At 43.8% G+C, this 25,536-nt stretch overlaps 1 protein-coding gene across 3 annotated transcripts in view; it reads left to right on the plus strand.

Moving 5' to 3' along the window:
* LOC118363658 (neural cell adhesion molecule 2-like) overlaps positions 1-25,536 on the plus strand; it is a 393,776-nt gene that overhangs the window by 263,998 nt on the left and 104,242 nt on the right. For all 3 annotated transcript variants that reach the window (XM_035744742.2, XM_035744741.2, XM_035744743.2), the window contains exon 2: positions 15,501-15,575. In XM_035744742.2, the coding sequence (XP_035600635.1) occupies positions 15,501-15,575 (75 nt within the window). The remainder of the gene's footprint in view (positions 1-15,500; positions 15,576-25,536) is intronic.

A 25,536-nucleotide genomic window follows, 5' to 3' on the forward strand; every position in this document is an offset into this window, starting at 1 on the left:
GTAACGACAGGAGGGACATCTATGAGCAGCGTTACCTGTATTTTTAGTTGCAGAATCTCTGTGATCTGCTTGACTAAGCCCAGCGCGCCTGAAGGGCTGATGTAGTCATACACAGAAACATGTGGCAGCTCCTGATTTAATTAACCAAGGGAGAGAGGGAGAGAAAGGAGAAAGAGAGAGATAAGGATGACAGACCGAGAAATAGGAGAGAGGAAGAGTGAAAGAGAGGCCAAGAAATACTGTCCTAGTTAACTAGAGAGGGAAAATCAGTGAGAGAGAGCGAGAGAGAAATTGTCAGCAAGAGAGAGCCAACTAGAGAGGAAGAGGAAAATAGATACAGTAGGTTAGAGAATTACTGATAGTCTTAGAAAGAGAACAACAGAGGAAAATATAACGAGTGCGAGGAGATAGAGAGCAAAATGGAGAAAGAGGGGTAGACAGCGGAAATAAAACAGAGTGCATTATTATGATTCCCAACTGTATTTTCCAATCCTAATCTCATTTATATTTTGAAAAGAGACAATTTTAAGGACGTTATCTCCTACCTATGTTTACCGGGGCATGTCCCGCATTTTAGCTAATGCGTTTCTATAAATACATAGGACAATACTGGAACCAATGCGATAACTCTCAATTTGCTCTATCGCATTGTGACTCCACAGTTTGGCTTGTGAATGGGGAGTGGTTGGGAGCATCGACAACTCTGTAGATGTCACAGTGGTCACAATCGTGAATGTGTCTCTCAGTTCCCGTGTTCCCCCCATCATCCTGGGTGAATATAAAACCATTTTGACGCCAGACAGACGCGGGCCGTCTGAAAGTAGTGATTGCAAGGAAGTAATTTAAAAAACCCAAATGGACATCCTGCTAATAGGTGCTATTGCTTTTATTATTTCCTTATTTTATTTTCCACAGCTCTACCAGACTATGGTGTTTATATAGCTTGTGCGATGAGACAGCATTTTTCTCCCCTATAATCATTGTTTTTGTGTGTTACAATTGCTGTGCTCCAATTCTTGGTATACTTTCACCCTATAAGTGTGTATTGGGCTGGAGTTTCTGCTATTTTTGGTACACCAATCTGAGTGTGTTTCGAACTTTCAGCAAACTTTACTGAACATGTCAATCATTCCATTTCCTGTGTAACATCAGTATTTCTACAGGGTGCACCCTTTCGGAGAAGGGTATATTGAGACACAATAATATGATAGACTTAAAAAATATATATAAACGCAACATTTTCATTTTTTTTTACTAAGTTACAGTTACAAATCAGTCAATTGAAATAAATACATTAGGGTTTAATCTATGGATTTCACATGACTGGGCAGGGGTGCAGCCATGGGTGGGCATTGGATGGAAATTAACATTACATTCTCTGGCAACAGCTCTGGTGGACATTCCTGCAGTCAGCATTTCAATTGCATGCTCCCTCAACTTGAGACATCTGTGGCACCTGTGTAATGGCCACAGTGTTTAATCAGGTTTAATCAGCCCAGAAAAGGAACTTGCTCCAGTTGCTGGCCTGGGTGGAGACGAAACAGTGGAGGAACTTCTCCAGCTCCTTGTTGGCCTGCTCCCTCTGGGGGTGGAACGCCGAGGAGAGACTCACCGACGTCCTCCAACAGGGAGCAGAAGGCTTACCAATACCACGCAACAAACAGAGGCCCATGATCCGGGACAATGTCCTGGGGAAGTCTGTGTAGTCAAAAGACATGGGTAATCATAAGATCAGCGGTCTCCTTCGCTGAGGGCAACTTGGGTAAGGTGATGAAATGGGCTGTCTTGGAAAACTGATCGACGACCACCAGGATAGTGGTAAGCCCTTGGGATGGGGGTAACCCTGTGATAAAGTCTACAGACAGGTGGGACCAGGGCCAGCTGGGGATGTGAAGGAGGAGGAGGTTGGAGCAACCCAGCCGGTTGCTGTCGTGAAGACATGCTTTGGGCACAAGCGGAGCAGGCCTGAATGAAGGATCTCACATCCTCAATCATGTTGGGCCACTAGAATTTCTGTCTCGGGAACTCCAGTGTCTGATTAACCCCTGGATGCCCAGTTAATTTAGAGGAATGTCCCCATTGTAGTATTCGGGAACGGGCTGATCGCGGAACATAAAGTCTGTTAGTGGGACCCCCACCGGGGTCAGGTTCTCGGGTCTGGACTCACCAGACTGTGGTCTCAATACTCAATATCACGGGGACACAATGCGGGAGCTGGCGATGATGGACTCAGAGTCCTTCTCCTCATTAGGGACACGTGTTGGCGGGACAGGGCGTCTGCTTTCTGATTCTTGGATCCCGGGCAAAAGGTTAGTGTGAAGTTGAACCTGTCAAAGAACAGAGGCCACCTAGCCTGGCGAGCGTTCAACCTCTTGGCTTCTTGAATGGAGACCAAGTTATTGTGGTCCGCCTGATCACGAAAGGATGAGGTGCTCCCTCCAACCAGTGTCTCCACCCCTCAAGGGTCTACTTACCTGCCAAAATCTCTCGGTTGCCTACATCGTAGTTGCGTTCTGCTGGTGAGAACCGCTTGGAGAGAAAGGCACATGGGTGCAGTTTCTTGTTTCCCGGTGAAAGGTGTCTGAGGCGTCCACCTTTAACAGGTAGGATCAGGATGGACGAGGATGGTTCTGGAGGTGAAACATCCCTTGAGCTCCCCGAATGCCCTGTCAGCCTCGGGGGTCTAGCAAAAATGATTCTGGGACTTGCGGGTTACGGCCGTGAGAAGCAATGACACCCAAGGAACCGCAGGACTGGTTTGAGTGAGGTGGGACGGGACGGGGCCAGTCGGTAACCACCCTCACCTTTACAGGGTCCATTTGGATGTCGGCGGTAGAGACAATGTGACCCAGGAAAGAAACTTAGGATACATGGAACTCACTCTTCTCTTTCTTCATGTATAGCTGACTCTGCAGGAGGCATGTCAGGACTTGGCGGACATGCAGGATGTGTTCCGGAAAGATCTTGTAGAAGATCAGGATGTTGTCGAGGTAAACAAAGATGAATCGATTCAACATATCCCTAAGTGTGTCATTGACTAATGCTTGGAAGACTGCCAGTGAGTTTCACCAATGCTTGGAAGACTACCGGTGAGTGACACTCATAGTGGCCACTCGGAATGTTAAAGGGAGTCATCCATTCATCTCTCTCCCTGATTCTCACCTAAACGTTGCAGAGGTCCAGTTTTGTGAAGAATTGGGCCACATGGGCCAACTCCAAAGCGGCGGACATCAGGGATAGGGTTTAATGAGCCCTCTGTAATGGGGGTGTAGAGCGAATGAAACCTGCCTCCAGTGACTCCCGGATGTAATTGCCCGTGAGTTCTGCTTCAGGGGTCGAGAGGGAGTACAGGCGTACCCAGGGAGGGGTGGAGCCGGATAGGAGTTCTATGGCGCAGTTGCATGGACGATGAAGAGGGAGGGTGGCGGATTGCCTCTTTCTGAAGGCCTCCCGATAGGTCGAAGTACTCAGGAGGGAGAGTGGAAGAGTCTTGGTCTTCAATGGATGCCGGGGAACATGGCGAAGCTCTTGGTGGGGGTCTTTGGCATTTAGTCTGGCAGTTCTTACCCTGTTCTAGTAAGTGTCCCGTGGACTAGGATAATAGTGGGTTATGTAACATTAGTCAGGGGTACCCTAGGATAAGGGGGTTCTCAGGAGCAGTGATCAAAAGAAAACTAAGAGTCTCTGAGTGGTTCACCCCAACCTGCAGTAGAATTGGCTTGGTCTGATATTCCACTTGGCTGGAGCTAATGGGGCATCCATCGAGGGCTTGAATATGCAGAGGGAAGGGACATTTCACGCGGGGGATTTGTAATTCTCTGGTGAATTATCCGTGGCTCTGGAGTCCATGAAGGCTTGAATGTGGTGCTGACGGTTGTCCCAATTCAGGGTTGTGGGTAGTGTCAGATGGTGACACGGTAGCTGGAGTATAACTGCACAGCTCGTCAGGGTCTCTCCTTGTCCTGGCGAGCTGTGCCGTTTGCCGTCAACTCTGGGCATGTAGCACAGAGATGGCCGATACGTCCGCAGTAGAGGCAGCAGCCGTCACACATGCGCCTGTCATGTTCCTGTGCTCTGACGTGTGCGTCCCAGCTGCCTAGGCTCCTCAATGCTGGGCTCGGGAGGCTTAGGGTGCTCTGGAAAGTGGGAAACAGGGGTGGTGTCAAAACGGTACTGTCTCCCACGTTCTCGGATGTGGTTGTCATTCCTGATGGCCAGCATTATCCGGGACTCGGGGTCCTCTCCCAGTTCCCGAGCGGCCAGTTCACCCTTGATGGAGTTAGACAGACCTTGGTGGAAAGCGGTGACCGGTGTCTTGGTTTTCCACCCACTCGCGGTGGTGAGGGTGCGGAACTCAACGGCAAAGTCAGACACTGGTCTGGCCCCTTGGCGGAGGTTGAACAGTCAGCTTGCCTTTTCTCATCCGCCGATAGGGTGGTTGAAGACTCGTCGCAGCTTGGCAGTGAAGGCTGATATGGAGCTGCTGGATGCTGGCTGCTGTTCCCACACAGCCGTTGCCCACACTAGGGCCTTGCCTGAGAGTAGAGAGATGATGTAGGTGATCATGGCCCGATCGGTGTGGAACGAGGAGGACTGTAGCTCAAACACCAGAGAATACTGAGTGAGGAACACCTTGCATCCTCCCGGGTGGCCGTCATACCACTCCGGGGCTGGGATCTTGGGTTCCCGGTGCAGGTTCCCTGGAGGCACTACGGCGAAGCCTGTACCACTAGGCGATGAGACTTGGGCATTGGCTCCTCCTGGGTTGAGGTTGGGACGTGGTTAGAGGGAATCGGTAAGTGCCCGGAGGGTCTCTGATATTTGGTAGAGTTGTTCTTGCTGCCACCCCGGCAGTGCTTCTTGGGGGTTTATAGCATTCTGGATCTGGTTGATCTCTGCTGGGTCCATGTTTAGGCAGAAGCTTGCTGTGATGTGGTGAGGTTGGACCCAGGTGCAGAGAAGAGACCAGACGAGGAATCAGTGGTTAACATCATACTTTACTGAGAAACGGTAGCCGCAGGATCACAGTACATTTAAAAAACAATAAACACTAAGTCTCAAACTCCCCCAGGAAACAAATGCACGCGGTAAACAATCCAAGCGTCTGCAAAGGACAACAGAAAACATTTATTTTAACAGGGAAATCTTTACGAGTAAATAGGATACACCTGAGTGTCATTAATGTCTCTAGGACGGTCTTTGCCGCCCTCTGGTGACAGGTGGAACCATGACATGTACTTAGCATTGTACTTGACATTTTGCACATCTATTGTTCATTAAGATTGACTGATTCAATGGCAAAGTGTTCATGGCCCCCAAAAGGCTAGAAACAGCCCTGTGTGTTTGTGTGTGTGTGCGTGTCTGTGGGTCTATGCGTGCACGTGTGTGTGTGTGTGTGTGTGTGTGTGTGTGTGTGTGTGTGTGTGTGTGTGTGTGTGTGTGTGTGTGTGTGTGTGTGTGTGTGTGTGTGTGTGTGTGTGTGTGTGTATGATTCCATCCATCGGAGTCCAAGCAAATAGAGGGTGGTCTCTCTCCACATCTCCACGAGGCCAGCTTGCGATATGAGAGGCTTTAAAGAAAGGAGAGGGAAATTGGAAGAGCAGTGGGTAAGCAATGTATCGAGGGATACATTGAGAGAGGGAAGAGAGCTTGTTCTGCCAGGGACCATACATGAGCTGATATGACAGGACGATTGGACATGGTTTGGTGACAAGAGCCACCACTGTCGTGTCCAGAGGATTGGATGCCATAGTGACTGGACGAGGAGTGAGACGGATGGATGGACAGACAGATGTGTCCAAGCATCAGTCAAATGCTCTCTTTCTTCCCTACCAGTACATTGATTGATTGGCCAGAGTGCCCAATATATTGCATAGGATTTGTCGTGTATTATAGTCCTACTGTAGTCCCATTATGTAACAGGCTCTGTTACTTCCATTGCTTGGCATTCTAAACAAACACCCCTGCGTAGAGCGCGTGTATTAGCAGTAATTGAGCACACAGTGCAGATGTGCCCTGAGGCGAGACTGAAAGAAACTGCTCATCTGTAATTCCCTGTGATTTCACAGAGGACTTGAAGGCGTTCCAGGCGCCCCTCTTGACATCACATAGCTTGTGTACAATACACACACACACACACACACACACACACACACACACACACACACACACACACACACACACACACACACACACACACACACACACACACACACACACACACACACACACACACACACCAAGCAGCCCCCTCGACACAGAGCTACTGTACAGCAACAGAGGGAAAGTAAAATGCATTCTGGGTAATTTCCTCAACTACGTGACCACAGGCTGTGAGGTGACATGCAAACACAATGGTGTGTTGAGGAAGGAAACCTCAAGGGGTTATGACTTGGGGGAAGTGGGGGACCTGGGTTATTCTATCATTTGAGGAAAGAGGGAGAGAGGAGTGGGGGAGTATGTGATTGACATAGCAGTTGAAATATTTTATATTGGCCTGTTGATTGGGCCTTCTAATTCATTAATTAGTACTAGTATGTGTTCACATTCCATTGTGTGATGATATCTTGTTGTGGAGGATATGGCAACAATTATAATTTGGGATGATAGTAGAAGATGATTGCAAAAGTGACACTGCCAGACAATGTCGGTTTTCATAACATTCTGAAGTATCTTAAATGGGTACAAATCAATATAGCTTGACTGACATAATTTAAATAAAAGTTTTAAAAAAATATATGTATTGAATGTTCGATCAACACCCACCATTGTTGTCATCAATTGTGTAATGGCTCATTTGTTTCCCCATTTGATCCATTGCGATTGCTATAGCGGCACTTTGCAGTGTTTGCCTCTGCTATGTGACACTTCCTATCAAATCAATTTGTTTTGTCATGAACAACTACCGTAGAGTAACAGTAAAATGCTTACAGGCCCTTCCCAACAATGCAGATAGAAAATAAATAGAAAAATAATAACACAAGGAATAAATACACAATGAGTAATGATGGCTATATACATGGGGTACCAGTACCGAGTAGATGTGCAGGGGTATGAGGTAATTGAGGTAGAGACATAGGTAGGGATAAAGTGACTAGGCAACGGGATAGATAATAAACAGTAACAGCAGCGTATGTTATGAGTCAAAAGAGATAATTGCAAAAAGGGTCAATGCAGATATTCCGAGTAGCTATTGGTTAACTATTTAATTAACTATTTATCAGTCTTAAAGCTTAGGGGTTGAAGTTGTTCAGGATCCTGTTGGTTCGAGACCTTGTGCATCGGTACCACTTGCCATGTGGCTGGAGTGTTTGACAATTTTTTGGGCCTTCCTCTGACTATATAGAGGTTATGGTATAGAGGTTCTAGATGGCAGGGAGCTCGGCACCAGTGATGTACTGGGCGGTACGCACTACCCTCTGTAGCGCATTGCATTCGGATGCCAAACAGTTGCCAAACCAAGCTGTGATGCAGCCATTAAAGATGCTCTCGAAGGTTCAACTGTATAACTTTTTGAGGATCTGAGGGCCCATGCCAAATCTTTTCAGCGGTGTTGTCAGGCCCTCTTCATGACTGTGTTGTGTGCGGACCATGATAGTTCCTTAGTTATGTGTCCACCAAGGAACTTGAAGCTCTCGACCTGTTCCACAACAGCCCCATCGTTGTGGATGGGGGCATGCTCTGTCCTCCATCTTCTGTAGTCCACGATCAGCTCCTTTGTCTTGCTGATGTTGTAGGAGAGGTTATTGTCATGGCACCACACTGCCAGGTCTCTGACCTCCCCCCTGTAGGCTGTCTCATCGTTTTCGGTGATCAGGCCAACCACCGTGTGTCGTCTGTAAATGTAATGATGTTGTTGGAGTCGTGCACGGCCACACAGTCGTGGTTGAACAGGGATTACAGAAGGGGTCTAAGCACACACCCCTGAGGATAAGCGTTGCGGATGTGTTGCTGCCTATCCTCACCACCTGAGGGTGGCCATCAGGATGTCTAGGATTCAATTGCAGAGGAGGTGTTAAATCCCACGGCCCTTAATTTAGTGATGAGCTTGGAGGGCACAATGGCGTTGAACGCTGAGCTGTAGTCAATGAACAGCCTTATCGCGTAGATGTTCCTTTTGTCCAGGTGGGAAAGGGCAGTGTGGAGTGCAATCAAGATTGCGTAATCTGTGGATCTGTTGTGGCGGTATGCAAATTGGAGAGGGTCCAGGGTGTCTAGGATGATGGTGTTGATGTGAGCCATGACCAGCTTTTCAAAGCATTTCATGGCTACAGATATGAGTGCAATAGTCGTGCAATAGTCGTTTATGCAGGTTACCTTATTCTTGGACAAGGGAACAATGGTGGTCAAGGAGAGGTTGAAAATGTCAGTGAAGACACTTGCCAGCTGGTAAGCACATGATCTGAGTATGTGTCCTGATAATCCATCTGTCCCTGCAGCCTTCTGAATGTTAACCTGTGTAGCCCTTTCCTGCAGTCAAATGACCTAGTGGTCTCATGGGTGGAATGTTATTCATATTTTTCATAATTTTATAATGAATAAACATTATTTAAAAACCCGCCGGAAATCTGGTGTTTCTATGTCAAACAGTTTTGTTATATTTCAGTCTTCTGTGTTATATATAAAGTGTAATATTGGAATGCAAACTCAAAATGTAACACATTTCAACTCTATATCTGACATGGTACAGGTGTCCTCTTTTTTTGAAGCCCATAACTATGTGTGTGAGATATATACTTTTGTTGTAAAGTAGATTTGTTTAAGACTACCAAGAAAACTCTGTTTGACCCTGATTTAGCCCACAGCAGTAAAAGGGTAAAAGTATTACTCACATGGGCAATGGAGAGAGTGATAACACAGTCTCCGGACCCTTTACCCTTACAGCTGGTGCTCTCATGCGTAGTTCAGTGTTGCTAGCCTCGAAGCGTGCAGTTTAGCTCATCTGGTAGGCTTACGTCACTGGACAGTTCGCGGCGGGGTTTCCCTTTGTAATCAGTGCTAGTTTGCCAGCCCTGCCACATGCAACGAGAGTCAGAGGCGGTGTAGTAGGATTTGATCTTGGTACTGTTTGTTTGGTGGTTCGTCGGAGGTGTAGCTTGGATTTCTTATAAGCTTCCGGATTAGTGTCCCGCTCATTGAAAGCGACAGCTTTAGCCTTTAGCCCAATGTGGATGTTGCCTGTAATCCATGGCTTCTGGTTGGGATGTACGTACGTTCACTAAATATTAATAACGACCCTTACAACGTGAGTTATTTTTGCATGTATTATTATCTGAAAGAGGCTTTGGTATTAGCCTGTCTGAGGGTCTACTCATGTAAGACAGTGTCCGGTGTGTTTGACACAATAGTTGCGAAGAAACAAAGTGAGAGCGGGGTATCAGCATATATGACACATGCCAACCATGGCGAAGGTAAACGCTGGCTTTGTAAATACATTTTGTTCATATCAACATGTTATCACCACTGGACATGTAGCCTACAAATGCCTGCGTCGTCGCCAAGCGAAGGAGATATTTCACAGTCATCAAATGTGGTGAGTATTATGGCATGGATAGGCTTTATCCTGGTCGGGACAGAGGAGAGAGAGTGAGAACAGGGTGGATCCAAGTCATGTAAGCAAGAAAGTGAGGTCGTTTGTGTGGATGATCAGATTGAATGGTGTGTGCGTGTTATCAGCTACAGTATATTGTGTGCAGAGACCGTGGCATGAGTGAGGTGAGGTTGTAGATATGGGTTATCATAAACTATGGAGCAAGACAGGGTTATTGATCTCCAGCTATTGATCTCCTAAAATGTGGTTACATTTGTATAAACTTCAAGTATCACTAACTACAAATCCCCCTATAATGGTTTCACCCAAATCTGGCAACACTTTAGGTTTCGTGCTACGGCTAGGCAGTATACTAGTATTTGAGGTGATAACATTTTATTTGCTTTGTGATTCGTCAAAAAATGTAAACTTGTCAAGTCATGTGCTCCGGTTCTTGTATACACTGTAACAAGCACATCGAAGATTTGTAATATTCTGTGGCCAAACTAAGTTGATTTTATTCAGGCAATGGGCGCAACCATCTTTGACTTTGTTTATTTGCGTTTTATAGTGAATGGCATTCTGGGATTAGGGAGTTTTTCCTTGTCAAACATAAACAAGCTGCCGTCATAAAGAATCAGCTTAGCTGACACATATCTCCTTTCTTAACAATATTCAATTTCTCCCTTGTGCTCACCAGAGATGTTACATTGTAAACAAGTCTAGCTTTTAGGTCGCCAACTTATGTTTTGTTTTTGTCAGCGCAACCTTAGACTGGTTTATAGAAGTATTTTGGCCCTGGATGTGTTCCGTGTGATGCTTGGATGATGAAGTTTTCATTTTTCTTTTACAAGAAAAGGTGAAATTGAGGAACAAAGTTAAGAGCTGTATGTTCCATCAATACAAAACATGTTTAGAAGCTTTTCAGACAACAATGACGTTTTAGATATGCTTGTTGCATCATGTGTTCTGTTGCTACTGTTCCAATCACATATTTGCGATGGTATGCTGCAGGGACCACTCAACAATGATCAGAAATATGTGTTCATACGCGTCCAAGGGTTAATGAAGCCGGTAACTGATGTGGTAAACAATCCTGTAGCTTTAGCATCCTCTTCATCGGGACCACTTCCGTATTTGAGTTTTTTTGTTTTTGTTTTTGCTTGTAAGCAGGAATTGGCTGGTAGTTAATGATGCAGTGGTGATAGAGGAAGGGGTGGAGTGTGTATGTGTGCATCGGGCCAGAGTCTGTGTGTGTGTCTGTGTATCTGCGTACGTGCATATGAGTCCTCTGCTCGTTAATCAGCCAGTTGGAGCGACTGTAAGGTATTGCAGACAGTCTACTTGTTACCTCTGAGAGGAGGGGCACCAGGCACAGCTGGAGCTCCATGTCACAGGGAAGAGGAGGAAGTGGGGCAGAGCTGAGAGGACAGAACTGGCAACTGTAATATAGTGCTTCCCTGGGGATGGGGCAGTGTGTTGTGTTTGCGGGGGGTGTTGCCAGGGGGTTGTGTGTGTGTGCGTGCGAAAAGGGAGAATGGAAAGTTGGAGGATAAATATATACTTTTTTAAGTGAACCTTTATTTAAGTAGGTAAGTCAGTTAAGAACAAATTCTTATTTAAATTGACGGTCTACCCCGGACGATGCTGGGCGCCGCCCTATGGGACTTCTAATCACGGCCGGATGTGATACAGCCTGGATTTGAACCAGGTACTGTAGTGATGTTTCTTGCACTGAGATACAGTGCCTTAGACCACTGTGCCACTCGGGAGCCCATAGACTGAACAAAAACATAAACGCAACATGTACATTTTGGTCATATGTTTCATGAGCTGAAATAATATATTCCCTGCACGCAAAAAGCTTATTTCTCTCAAACTTTGTGCACAAATTTGTTTATATCCATATCAGTGAGCATTTCTCATTTTCCAATATAATCCATCCACCTGACAGGTGTGGCATATCAAGAGTTTCAAAGGCCACTTTAAAATGTGCAGTTCTGTCACACAACACAATGCCACAGATGTCTCATGTTTTGAGGGAGCGTGCAATTTGCATGCTGACTGCAGGAATGTCCACCAGAGCTGTTGCTAGAGAATTGAACGTTCATTCCTCTACCATAAGCTGCCTCCAACATCATTTTAGAGCATTTAGCATTACATCCAACCAGCCTCACAACAGCAGACCCCGTGTAACCACTCCAGCCCAGGACCTCCACATCCGGCTTCTTCATCTGCGGGATCGTCTGAGCGGGGGTGGGAGGGGGTGATGAGGACTATTTCTGTCTATAATGAAGCTCTTTTGTGGGGAAAAACAGATTCTGATTGGCTGTGCCACTGCCCTGTCATGTGGAATCCATAGATTAGTGCCTAATTTATTTATTTCAATTGACTGATTTCCTTAAATGAACTGTAACTGTGTTTATAGTTTTGTTCAGTATGGATAAATCACAATAAATCATTGTGATGTAGATGTGTATTACCAGGCATGAAGCAAGGTATTGACATTACAGTAGTGTCCACCTACTGCTATCTATAGGCAGCTCTCTGACACAGCAAATGTGTTTGGGTGTGTATGTGTGTGTGTGTGTGCATCTACAGAACATAAACACAAACTGTAGCAAAATAAAATAAGAGATTCAAAGAAGGGATAATCAAAGGATAGCCAGATGGAGAGAGAAAAAAGATCAAAGGTGCTTTCTCCTCCACTGCCTTTGGAGTCGCCCCTAACTAGATTCACGCTATACTTCTCTGGCTGCTCTGTGTCCCAAATGACACCATATTCCCTATTTAGTGCACTACTTTTGACCAGGGCCCATAGGACCAGCTCACAGGCCTATGGTCAAAAGAAGTGCACTATATAGAGAATAGGGTTCCATTTGGGATGCACACTTGGCTCAGGAAGGGGTAAGCAGCAAGCAAGACACTTAAGTACAACTTGCAATGAGGTGCAGCTGAACATCTACATTCAAATTGTGTGGGCGATTTCAAGCTTTTATATGGTAAAATGAAGTGTCGCAACACCACTCATTACCTAGTCCTTCATCCTATGTGAATCGCCGCATGATACCCTATTGTGTAGTAGTAGCAGTGTCCGAGCAAAGGGGAAAGGCTCATTGCTTTGTACTTTTGAAACTGCCATTGAAGTAAGCCTCTTGTGATGCATAATTTGAAGTATTTAAGCTTCATAGAATAGTACAGTGGTTCCTCCTTTAAAAGTTACAAGCTTATGCCGCGACCGTTAGTGGTAGATGGTGGTATTCTGTCATTGCACCACACTATCACAAAGGGGAACGCCGATCTAGCGGTAATCTAAACTGTGGCAATTAATGGAGTCAGTCTGAGAGTCTCTCCTCTGGCACTGGAGTCCTGCATCAGGCATCAACAACTTTCGGTGGTCCTGGAGTTAATTAAGAGAGAACCTGGGTAAATACAATGGGGGAATTTCACTTGACATGTGGACTGACAATTTTCGGGAAAAAAATATACACGGTGGGCCCTTTTTTTCTCTCCCTCTACAAACAGAAATAAATCATTCTAAATAACAAACTGGCTTTATTTAGAAATTAGTTGGAATGTCTCACCCCATTTTCAAGAAGGGCCCTTTTCTCTTTATTCAGATTACAAAAAAGTTGGTTGCAATTTCAGTTAAAAGGATCAGACCCTTTTTTTCAATTTTCGCCTAACATTACATACTCAAATCTAACTGCCTGTAGCTCAGGATCTGAAGCAGGTATATGCATGTTCTTGATACCATTTGAAAGGAAACAATATGTGTTCACTTTTTCAATTCATGTAGGAGAATATAACACATTAGATCTGGTAAAAGATAATACAAAGAAAAAAAACTTAATTGCCTTTCTGAAAATGCATATGACTTACGAGTCGAGGCACATTTTAGCAGTGTACGTGCAAAGTTTTAGACTCATCCAATAAGCCATTGTATTACTGTTAAAAATGTGTTATCAAGTCTGCCAAAATGTGCCGAATTGGTCAATTGATATATTTGCAAATACATAACTATACAGAACATACAAAAATGATATGGTAATAAAGCATTTAAGTTTACACACTCCCAGGAGTGTCAAAAATGAAGGATAATTAGCTTTCCTACAGAAAAGACACTGTTAAAAGTTTTTAGTTGTTGTGCACTCTCCTCAAACAATATAATTGTATTTGTTCACTGTATTAACTTCTGTAAATTGGGCAGTGTAGTGACATGCCTATGTCCTGGCAAATGTTCTTTCTTAATTACAATGTCATGCTTTTCACATTAGTCACACATTAGCTCAACCGTCCCGCGGGGTGGGGGGGTTGTGACCGTTCCCGTAGAGGAAAAATAAAAAAGTAAGTAACTTGTCTACCGGCCCTGCATTAATGACCAAAATTGTGATAACTAAAAATGTATACCAGTTTAATTTAAGGACCATAAAATTGACAGCTGTGACATACAGATTGCAAAATAGTTTTTTATGTACTGATTCCATGGCACATGCTTTATGAATTGACACACCATTTTCAGTTCATTATAACCTCCTGCAGGCCTAAAACATATGGGTTTAACCTTCTGAATGAATTATCATATTGAATATAGAAGCCACGTCTTAATGAGTTCTGAGAGCCGATCTGTTATCCAACAATTATTATTATTATTATAATTAACCCTACATTATAATTATATAAAAGCCCATTGGATATTCTCACAGACCAGATTTTCCCTAACGAAAAATGCTTTGGCTGTTTTGACCCAAGTTAATCTGCTCATGTTGTGTGTGTGTTTGATTATTTGTGACATTGTGGTTACGATGAAGAATGTAATCAAACATTATGTGCATTTTTTTTAGACGCTGTGTTTTTATTTAAAGTGGTGATGAAGAGCTGGAGGCATTTTGAAAACATGTTTACAAACACTTGTTTTTCACAAGTGTACTCTAGCAGGTGTAGACCATCATGCAAACAATGTTTCCATGATAGGCTATTAGTAGGACATTAGACTCTTCATACATCGATTTATTTACAAAATGGTAATTTAATAGCCCGCTTACTATATGTGTGAAAATCCCACCAATTTGCAATGTATTAGTTCAGTACATTTTAGTTGCCCTTCCCCCCCCATCTCCACGACCACGGGTAAAACCTTGCTGAGATAACCAATGCATTTGTTGTATCGTCAATTTCTCAAGCCAAAACGTCTTGATGGCGTTCACCAGTTAATCTTTGCTTGTAGGCTTGACATAGTCACGGATGAATGTTTTCAGTTGATAACAATGTCTACACTGCATTTCTGATCAATTTTATGTTTTTGTTATGGACAAAAAATGTACTTTTCTTTCAAAAACAAGGACATTTCTAAGTGACCCCAAACTTTTGAACGGTAGTGTATATATATTAAATGTCTTACAGAGCCTTTCCATAAGTCCACTCAAGTTTCTTAAACTGTCATCAGTGAGTCGATGGCTTGAGTCATCTTGCTAAAAATTGAAAACCATGGCAGATTATGTGTTTTTGGTTGATGGCCAATATTAAAAACAGCCAAATGCGTTTATGAATCGCTTTATTGTTGTATTATTTTAGGCTCCTTTCTCTTCTCTGTGCTGGAGTTCTTTTAAAAATAAGGTAGACTAGTGAAGGCAACACATTGTTGCATACTGGAACACCAAAAGTCATCCAATTGTTATAATAGGATTTTAAGCAACAGCATACCCACGTGTAGTCAACTATTTTAGCACAGTTTTGCAATGCTCTTAGACACACATGGGAACTGGTCTTGATAAATCAATATTCTGATTATTTTGCTCTTCACTCGCAGTTACTTAATATCCTACTCCCGACAGGTCACGTTGTACAGCGCCAACTTTTTAAATCCAGTCACCCCCCCCCACCCCTCCATGTCTTATTCTCCTATGTTATCTTAGTGAGTTTTTGTGTGTGTATATACTCATCTTTTTTCTCTTTCTCTCTATCCTCACAGCTGTTCTGCAGGTATCCATATCCTTGAACAAGGTGGAGCTAAGTGTGGGAGAGTCCAAGTTCTTCAAATGCACAGGTAAGATGCCTATGGCAAAGATAACATGCTTGTCTATGTGTTAAATCAAATGTAAATGTGGATATGTCATCCTGAGTGTGTGGTGAGATGGGCGATGGGTTGGATGGAGGTGGTGGGGTTGTTGGGCGACATGGTTGCCCCCCATCCCACACATAATCATCCTTCCAAACCAACGATATCAACCCAATCCCCCAGCCTTCAGCTAACCCCTTGCCCATCCCACCCTGTTGCAGATCCTGTCCTTTCCGCCCCTGTTTGGGGGGGTCTATGTGCCATGGGCCCCAAGCCAAGTACCTGCAGCTCTGTAGGGTGGCAGTGTGAGCGGAATGGCTGAGGGTGGTGAGGGGAGTGAGGGGTGGAGATGGTGAGGAGAGCTTATGGACAGAGAAGAGAGGGACAGAGGGTGGTTGGTTGAGGGAGATGTAGAGTGCGGAGAGTAGAGGAAGGAAGAGGAGAGGGGCAGGGAGAAGGGTGGGTGGAGAATAATGGGGTGAAAGTGGGGGAGAGGAGAGAAGAGGGATGGGAGAGAGAGGCGCACACACACACAATCTACAATAACTAACCATGTGGGAACACATTTTCAGTCCAATTCAAAATCCTATTTTGCCTAACCTTAACCCCACAACCTAACCTTAACCCTAAAACACACCACACACACACACACACACATCCATCGTCCCGCGCACACACACGCCACCACCTGAGTGATGGTGATATCTGAAGAGGCAGTATGTCGGTTCACCATTTGCATCCAGTGTGTGTGTACTGACCAGCTAAACACAAAAACACACACACACACACACACACAGTCTTCTATAACTAACCTTGTGGGGGGACACAATTCAGTCCCATTCCAAATCCTATTTTCCCTAAACCTAATTATAACCTTAACCCTAAACCCCCTAGAAATATAATTTTACCATGTGTTGGGATTAACAAAATGTCCCCAGTTGGTCAAAACATTTCCGTTTATTATTCTTGTCAGGACCTCTGGCAAACTGCATGGTTTATCTACTTGCCATTTTTCACTATTAAAAATAGTTTTATAGAGTTATGTCAGTGTTTAATCAGATGTCATTGCTAAGTGGTGCCTCTCAGTGCTCCACTCAGTCTCGAGTTACACTTTAACCACGTGGTGGTTGGCAAGACATGTCAAAATATGTTTTACTTCAGGTGAATACCTCTCCCAGAGACATACAATAGTTTTACCAGTGTCCCAGCCTTCAAACAATCCCTGCACATCATGTTAGCTCAACAGATCCTTCTGCAGACAATATGGAGGATGCTGGAGAATGGAAGTTCTATAGCATATCCCTCCTCCACTGGCCTCAATGACTGAGGATCTATTTATTGCCAGGGGGTGCAGTGACCTCTCAGTTCTCCTTTCACAGCCAAAGCAGTTCATACATACACACACCTGCACGGATACAGTGTACAAGCACACAAGCATACATAAACACGCACGCACTCACACACACAGAGTGTAAGCGAGAAGAAGTTATTTAGGCAGAGAGAGAGAGAGAAAGAGAACCACTGAAGGAGCAGTAATTGTCTCATGTTTGTTGACTCTTTGGATGACTCCCAGAGTGCCCTGAAGTATTCTCTAATGTGCATGTGTCAGTGGAGGGGAGGATGGCTCGTAATAATGGCTGGAATGGAAGGAATGAAATGGCATCAAAGACATAGAAACCAATTATTTTATGTATTTGATACCATTCCACTAATTCCGCTTCAGCCATTACCACGAGCCCTTTCTCCCCATGTAAGGTGCCACCAACCTTGTGTGATGTATGCGAAATGGTCCCTGAATGTGTTTCTGGTGTGCCCCGCTGACACCCAGACACGGAGGCATTCTGGGAAAAACTTCAAGACTCCACTGTGTCACCGACCGTGAAAGGGCAGGAACAGTTCTCTAATGGTCTAATCGTATCATAGACATATATTGTATATGTGATGATTGAAAGATGAGAGAGATACACAGTAAACATGTATGGGATATGCTTTATGGTTACTGATTTATAGATATTCAATTTAACCAAAATATGGGAGCATATAAACACACAGGCACACATGTACACACAAAGGGACACACATCTACACAAAACACAAATAATCAAGGTATTCACCTTTGTTATTGACCAAATACTTTTTTTCACCATAATTTGCAAATAAATTAATTAAAAATCCTACAATGTGATTTTCTGGATTTTTTTTCTCATTTTGTCTGTCATAGTTTAAGTGTACCTATGATGAAAATTACAGGCCTCTCTCATCTTTTTAAGTGGGAGAACGTGCACAATTGATGACTGACTAAATACTTTTTTGCCTCACTGTATATATAGATATATACACACACACACACACACCCAAACAAACCAACACACACACACAAACAAACCACACATTTCATTGCAAATTGCAATATATATATTTCATAAAACGGCATTAGCACCCGTTCAGAAGTACGTCCTGCCTTTGCAGAAACAGCTCCTCAGTTCCTGTTTGAATCATAACACTCAAAGATTCCCCAACACAAAATCTGTCTCACTTTCACTCTTTCACTTTCACTTTAGACTGACTTCGCTTTTCCTGATTTATTCGCCATGATATCTTCAATGAAATCATTGAAATTCTACTGAAATTCTGAAATTCTATTCAGCTATTTTTAAAACAAGGAAAATGTAGTTTTATTACCAAGATCCTAATATTTTGAATGATGTAAGACACTTGCATTTACAGAATGTTTAATTTTACAACGTTGTATTTTTAGTTGTCACTCTGAAATGTCCCCTGATGTTGATCCCTATACAGGGATCAAGCCATAAGAGGTTTCACTTTCACTTTAGACTGACTTCGCTTTTCCTGATTTATTCGCCATGATATCTTCAATGAAATCATTGAAATTCCGAAATACTGCTGCGCGTAACAAGCCTCACAGCAACTCCTCTGATAGTCAAGGCGAGAAGGGAGTTCCTTAGTCATAATTTTACCTTCAGATGTGAATGTGTAAAAACTGTTGTGGCGGAAAATGTTTCTGTTGTCGATTGCTCTTCTCAAACAAAAGCATGGCATTTGTTCTCTGTAATAGCTATTTTAAATCTGAAAATGTAGTTTTATTACCAAGATCCTAATCTTTTGAAGGATGTAAGACACTTGCATTTACAGAATGTTTAATTTTACAACGTTGTATTTTTAGTTGTCACTCTGAAATGTCCCCTGATGTTGATCCCTATACAGGGATCGAAGCCATAAGAGGTTTTAAACCCTTTCCAATAAAGATCCGCTGAAGTTATTTGGATTTTTACGAATTATATTTGAAAGACTGGGTCCTGAAAAAAGGACATTTATTTTTTTGCTGAGTGTAGTATTTATTATTGTACTTTTGGAATGGTTTTAGACTTATTTACTAAACTGTTATCTTTTCCTGGATATCTATGTGCTTGACAGTTTACACTTCAAATTAACAGAATTACAGTTGGGTAGATATCCAGAAAGATTGATGGAAATACAGTACAAAACCAATCAGTCCGATTGCACAGATCAGGTCAAATATTATTAGTTATGGAAACATACTTAGTAAAAAAGTCTAGGACAAAAAAGGCTTCTTAAACCTGTTTGAGATAGGGGGCAGTATTTTCACATCCGGATGAAAAGCATGCCCAAAGTAAACTGCCTGCTACTCAGGCCCAGAAGCTAGGATATGCATATAATTGATAGATTTGGATATAAAATACTCTGAAGTTTCTACAACTGTTACAATAATGTCTGTGAGTATAACAGAACTTATTTGGCAGGCGAAACACCGAGGACAAACCATCCAGGGGGGGAAAAACGAGTTCACTGTGTTTTCAATTGGGTTTCTATGGGAAACTAGATTTCTGAGGCACCTGGTTGCAGTTCCTATGGCTTCCACTAGATGTCAACAGTCTTTAGAAATTGGTTGATGTTTTTCTTTTGAGTATTGAAGAAGTCGTCCTGTTTTTTCCATGTGTCAAGCCAAGTGGACTCTTGTTTGGTGCGCGTGACCTGGAACTCATTCCACTTTGATGTTATCTGCTATTGAACACAGTATATTCCGTCTTAAATTTTTGCGATTTTTATGTTTTAGGATACCTAAAGTTGGATTAGGAATGTAAGTAAGCATTTCACTGTAAGGTGAATTTGGCGCACGTGACAAATAAACTTTGATTTGATTTGAAAAATGTAATATATTGTTAAATGCCTTCTTGAACATGTGAACATTCATATGCCTTAATTACAAGTGTGTATGTGATCAGTAAACATGAATAAAAATGTTAAATTATGAGCCTAGTTTAGCCAATGAGATGGCACTAAGCTATATAGGGAGAGTGGTAGGATCCATGATTGGCTGAGATAATTGTGGGATAATGGAGAGATTAATTTCTGGAGGACAATGCCCTGCTGACTCATGCATTTACAGTACATGCGTATTCTTTAAAGAGATGGGTGGGGCTGAGGCTATGTGAATGGGCGTAAACAAAGAGTTTAGAACAGGTGTGTCCAGACTTTAGTCTGGGGTCTACCCTCCCCCTCCAATATGAAATAACATTTCACCTCATTTATTTGATGATTTATTTGATGATTTCCCCTCGAGCTTTTAAGTAATATCTTCAAACACCATTCTGATGAAAATTCACAACTGAGATGGGTCGATCATGTCTGTCGACTCGTCACATTGAAGTGAAAAAAGGTGGCTGGCCTTGTCACCATATTCGTAGTACGTCCCCTTTGTTCTTTGCAACAGAAACTCTGCTTTATCAGTGGAAAGCAGATTAATTTGAGTTTGAAGTTTCAGCCTCTGCATATAATTCAGGGGATGGTGTATTGCCAGGATTGAGTCCAGCAGTTCCTGATGTTTCCGTTTTCTTTGTTTGACATAATGAGCATTGTAAGAAATGATCTTTCCCCGTAAAACAGCTTTGAAAGTCTCCCAAAGAAGATAAGGGGAGTTGGCATCATTTTAATTTTTTTGAATGAATACATCTATTTTGGTTGAGATAAAGTCACATAATTCTTTGTTAGACAATAGGGCCGTGTTAACTCTCCAATTAAAAAAAAATGTTGCATTCGGAGTAAGTGCTAAATCCAGAATGTGGGGGGAATTGTCCAAAATCACTCTCGCAGAATATTCTGTAGTTTTAACTGAGGGGAGAAGGGCTCTATCTAAAACAAAGTTGTCTATGCGTGAGTAGGCTTGATGAATAGGAGTAGTATTTTGTGACCGGATGGAGGTAGCGCCATTGATCAACACAACCCACGTGGGTCATGAATGTAGAAAGAGCTTTTGCCATCCCGGAAGGAGTAAGTGTTCTTTTTTTTTTTTCTGTTGGATTAAATTGAAATTGCAAGCAAAGTTCTATGGCTTGTTTTAAAAATAGCAATATTTGGGAGATTTCCTTTTCAAATAACAAAGTGATAGGTTGTAATCTGCATACAGGGAAAAAGGCCTTTCTTGATCTTAGGGTGAGACATTCTTACTAATTTGCTAGATTTAAGTGCAACTTTTATATGACTGAAGCCTTCAGTGCTTTAATATTTTCTGCCTCCCAAATTTATATTCAATATATAAATAGGCCCATTTAATTTTGTCTGACTTGCTGTTCCAAATAAAATTGAATATATGTTTTTCTAATATAATAAAAAAAACTGTTCGCTAGAAAATAGGTAAACTGGGATATGACTAAAGAGTTAATCAGGGTGATTGTTGACACTGCTACTCCTACTGCTCTCTCTTCGTCCGCCCACGTGTTCTCGCACACCCCGAGAGCTTCTGGTCAGCGGGGTGGTGGCACCGGGATCCTCATCTCTCCCAAGTGGTCATTCTCTCTTTCTCCCCTTACCCATCTGTCTATCGCCTCCTTTGAATTTCATGCTGTCACAGTTACCAGCCCTTTCAAGCTTAACATCCTTATCATTTATCGCCCTCCAGGTCCCCTCGGAGAGTTCATCAATGAGCTTGATGTCTTGATAAGCTCCTTTCCTGAGGACGGCTCACCTCTCACAGTTCTGGGCGACTTTAACCTCCCCACGTCTACCTTTGACTCATTCCTCTCTGCCTCCTTCTTTCCACTCCTCTCCTCTTTGACCTCACCCTCTCACCTTCCCCCTACTCACAAGGCAGGCAATACGCTCGACCTCATCTTTACTAGATGCTGTTCTTCCACTAACCTCATTGCAACTCCCCTCCAAGTCTCCGACCACTACCTTGTATCCTTTTCCCTCTCGCTCTCATCCAACACTTCCCACACTGCCCCTACTGGATGGTATCGCGCCGTCCCAACCTTCGCTCTCTCTCCCCCGCTACTCTCTCCTCTTCCATCCTATCATCTCTTCCCTCTGCTCAAACCTTCTCCAACCTATCTCCTGATTCTGCCTCCTCAACCCTCCTCTCCTCCCTTTCTGCATCCTTTGACTCTCTATGTCCCCTATCTTCCAGGCCGGCTCGGTCCTCCCCTCCCGCTCCGTGGCTCGACGACTCATTGCGAGCTCACAGAACAGGGCTCCGGGCAGCCGAGCGGAAATGGAGGAAAACTCGCCTCCCTGCGGACCTGGCATCCTTTCGCTCCCTCCTCTCTACATTTTCCTCCTCTGTCTCTGCTGCTAAAGCCACTTTCTACCACTCTAAATTCCAAGCATCTGCCTCTAACCCTAGGAAGCTCTTTGCCACCTTCTCCTCCCTCCTGAATCCTCCTCCCCCTCCCCCCTCCTCCCTCTCTGCAGATGACTTCGTCAACCATTTTGAAAAGAAGGTCGACGACATCCGATCCTCGTTTGCTAAGTCAAACGACACCGCTGGTTCTGCTCACACTGCCCTACCCGGTGCTCTGACCTCTTTCTCCCTCTCTCTCCAGATGAAATCTCGCGTCTTGTGATGGCCGGCCGCCCAACAACCTGCCCGCTCGACCCTATCCCCTCCTCTCTTCTCCAGACCATTTCCGGAGACCTTCTCCCTTACCTCACCTCGCTCATCAACTCATCCCTGACCGCTGGCTACGTCCCTTCCGTCTTCAAGAGAGCGAGAGTTGCACCCCTTCTGAAAAAACCTACACTCGATCCCTCCGATGTCAACAACTACATACCAGTATCCCTTCTTTCTTTTCTCTCCAAAACTCTTGAACGTGCCGTCCTTGGCCAGCTCTCCCGCTATCTCTCTCAGAATGACCTTCTTGATCCAAATCAGTCAGGTTTCAAGACTAGTCATTCAACTGAGACTGCTCTTCTCTGTATCACGGAGGCGCTCCGCACCGCTAAAGCTAACTCTCTCTCCTCTGCTCTCATCCTTCTAGACCTATCGGCTGCCTTCGATACTGTGAACCATCAGATCCTCCTCTCCACCCTCTCCGAGTTGGGCATCTCCGGCGCGGCCCACGCTTGGACTGCGTCCTACCTGACAGGTCGCTCCTACCAGGTGGCGTGGCGAGAATCTGTCTCCTCACCACGTGCTCTCACCACTGGTGTCCCCCAGGGCTCGGTTCTAGGCCCTCTCCTATTCTCGCTATACACCAAGTCACTTGGCTCTGTCATAACCTCACATGGTCTCTCCTATCATTGTTATGCAGACGACACACAATTAATCTTCTCCTTTCCTCCTTCTGATGACCAGGTGGTGAATCGCATCTCTGCATGTCTGGCAGACATATCAGTGTGGATGACGGATCACCACCTCAAGCTGAACCTCGGCAAGACGGAGCTGCTTTTCCTCCCGGGGAAGGACTGCCCGTTCCATGATCTCGCCATCACGGTTGACAACTCCATTGTGTCCTCCTCCCAGAGCGCTAAGAACCTTGGCGTGATCCTGGACAACACCCTGTCGTTCTCAACTAACATCAAGGCGGTGGCCCGTTCCTGTAGGTTCATGCTCTACAACATCCGCAGAGTACGACCCTGCCTCACACAGGAAGCGGCGCAGGTCCTAATCCAGGCACTTGTCATCTCCCGTCTGGATTACTGCAACTCGCTGTTGGCTGGGCTCCCTGCCTGTGCCATTAAACCCCTACAACTCATCCAGAACGCCGCAGCCCGTCTGGTGTTCAACCTTCCCAAGTTCTCTCACGTCACCCCGCTCCTCCGCTCTCTCCACTGGCTTCCAGTTGAAGCTCGCATCCGCTACAAGACCATGGTGCTTGCCTACGGAGCTGTGAGGGGAACGGCACCTCAGTACCTCCAGGCTCTGATCAGGCCCTACACCCAAACAAGGGCACTGCGTTCATCCACCTCTGGCCTGCTTGCCTCCCTACCACTGAGGAAGTACAGTTCCCGCTCAGCCCAGTCAAAACTGTTCGCTGCTCTGGCTCCCCAATGGTGGAACACACTCCCTCACGACGCCAGGACAGCGGAGTCAATCACCACCTTCCGGAGACACCTGAAACCCCACCTCTTTAAGGAATACCTAGGATAGGATAAAGTAATCCTTCTCACCCCCCCTCCCCCTTAAAAGATTTAGATGCACTATTGTAAAGTGGCTGTTCCACTGGATGTCATAAGGTGAATGCACCAATTTGTAAGTCACTCTGGATAAGAGCGTCTGCTAAATGACTTAAATGTAATGTAAATGTAATTGTTCCACAAATAGAAAGGTATTTTCAATGGTAGCAAGATGTTATCTATTTTTGCTAACTTTCTGTTAAAATGTATTGTAGTGAGATCATTTATTTTTTTTCGGGATATGTATACCGAGTATATCCACAAATCTGACCATTTTATTGGTAACCAACATGGTAAAGTAGTATTTTTTTAATGATCCAATACGTAATATAGTTATCATCATTTGGTTATAATCCAGAGAGGTTAGAAAACGTTTTTAGATCCTCTATGAGGCTGTGGAGGGATCCAAGTTGTGGATTTATAATGACACCTTTGTTTTTAAGCCTTGCATTTTCAATCCCTTGATATTATTGTTGGATCTGATTTGAATAGATAACATTTCGATGGCAAATAGATATGCTGATAGTGGACAGGTTCAAACTTTTTGTGAAGTAGCCATTTTTTACTATTTTACACCTAGGTTTACTATACATTATTTTAACCCATTTTATAAGAGATTCTCCAAAATTGAAATGTTCCTTGCATTTATATATAAACTCCAGTCCTACTTTATCAAAAGCCTTTTCAAAGTCTGTAATGAATAGCAGGCTTAGTTTCCCAAATTTGTCATCGTGTTCTATTGTTTCCAGTACTTTCCAGTACTCTCCAATGTATCGTCCATGTAAAAAAAAAGTTCTGATTAGAATAAATAATATCCGACAATACCTTTGAAATTCTATGCGCTATACATTTTGCGAGAAGTTTTGCCTCACAACACTAAAGTGTAAGGGGCCTCTAATTTTTTTAAATGGCCTGGATATTAATATTTCTCACTTGTATCCTGTTTCAGTAATGAAGAAATCAGACCTTCTTGTTGAGTGTCTGATAATCTACCATTTATATAGGAGTGGTTAAAACATGCTTTGAGTATATCAAAAAAGGTTTGCCATCCAGCCCTGGAGTTTTCCCTGCATCAAGAAGTTCATCCTCTTTCATTTCACCTTCACTTGAGTCTTTCTGTATGGCTGTTAATTTTACATGTTTAATAGAAAACAAATCCATAAAACTAGCTTCGGTTAGAGGTAGATGGAGGAGGCTGAAACGAAAACATATTCCTGGACAGCTGAACATCCTTATTTATTTTGGAAATCATCAAACAATCATTCTGTTGCCTCTAAAAAAGGCCTCTTTTACCATTTCTCCATCCTGGAACAGTTTCTTGTGCTTTGCTAGTATGCGACTCACCCGGAATGATGCAATCGTGGTTGCCTTTGATTTTGAGCCGGGCCTTGTAAAGATCGATTGTTGGGCAGCTAGATGAGACTTCAACTCTTTTACTTTTCTCTTACGTAGTTCACTTTTACCTGGAAAGTCACTTTCATATTTATTGTGAACGGTTTTGAAATGCCTCTTCACA

The sequence above is a fragment of the Oncorhynchus keta genome, chromosome 30 (genome assembly GCF_023373465.1).
Source record: "Oncorhynchus keta strain PuntledgeMale-10-30-2019 chromosome 30, Oket_V2, whole genome shotgun sequence".
NCBI lineage: Eukaryota > Metazoa > Chordata > Actinopteri > Salmoniformes > Salmonidae > Oncorhynchus > Oncorhynchus keta.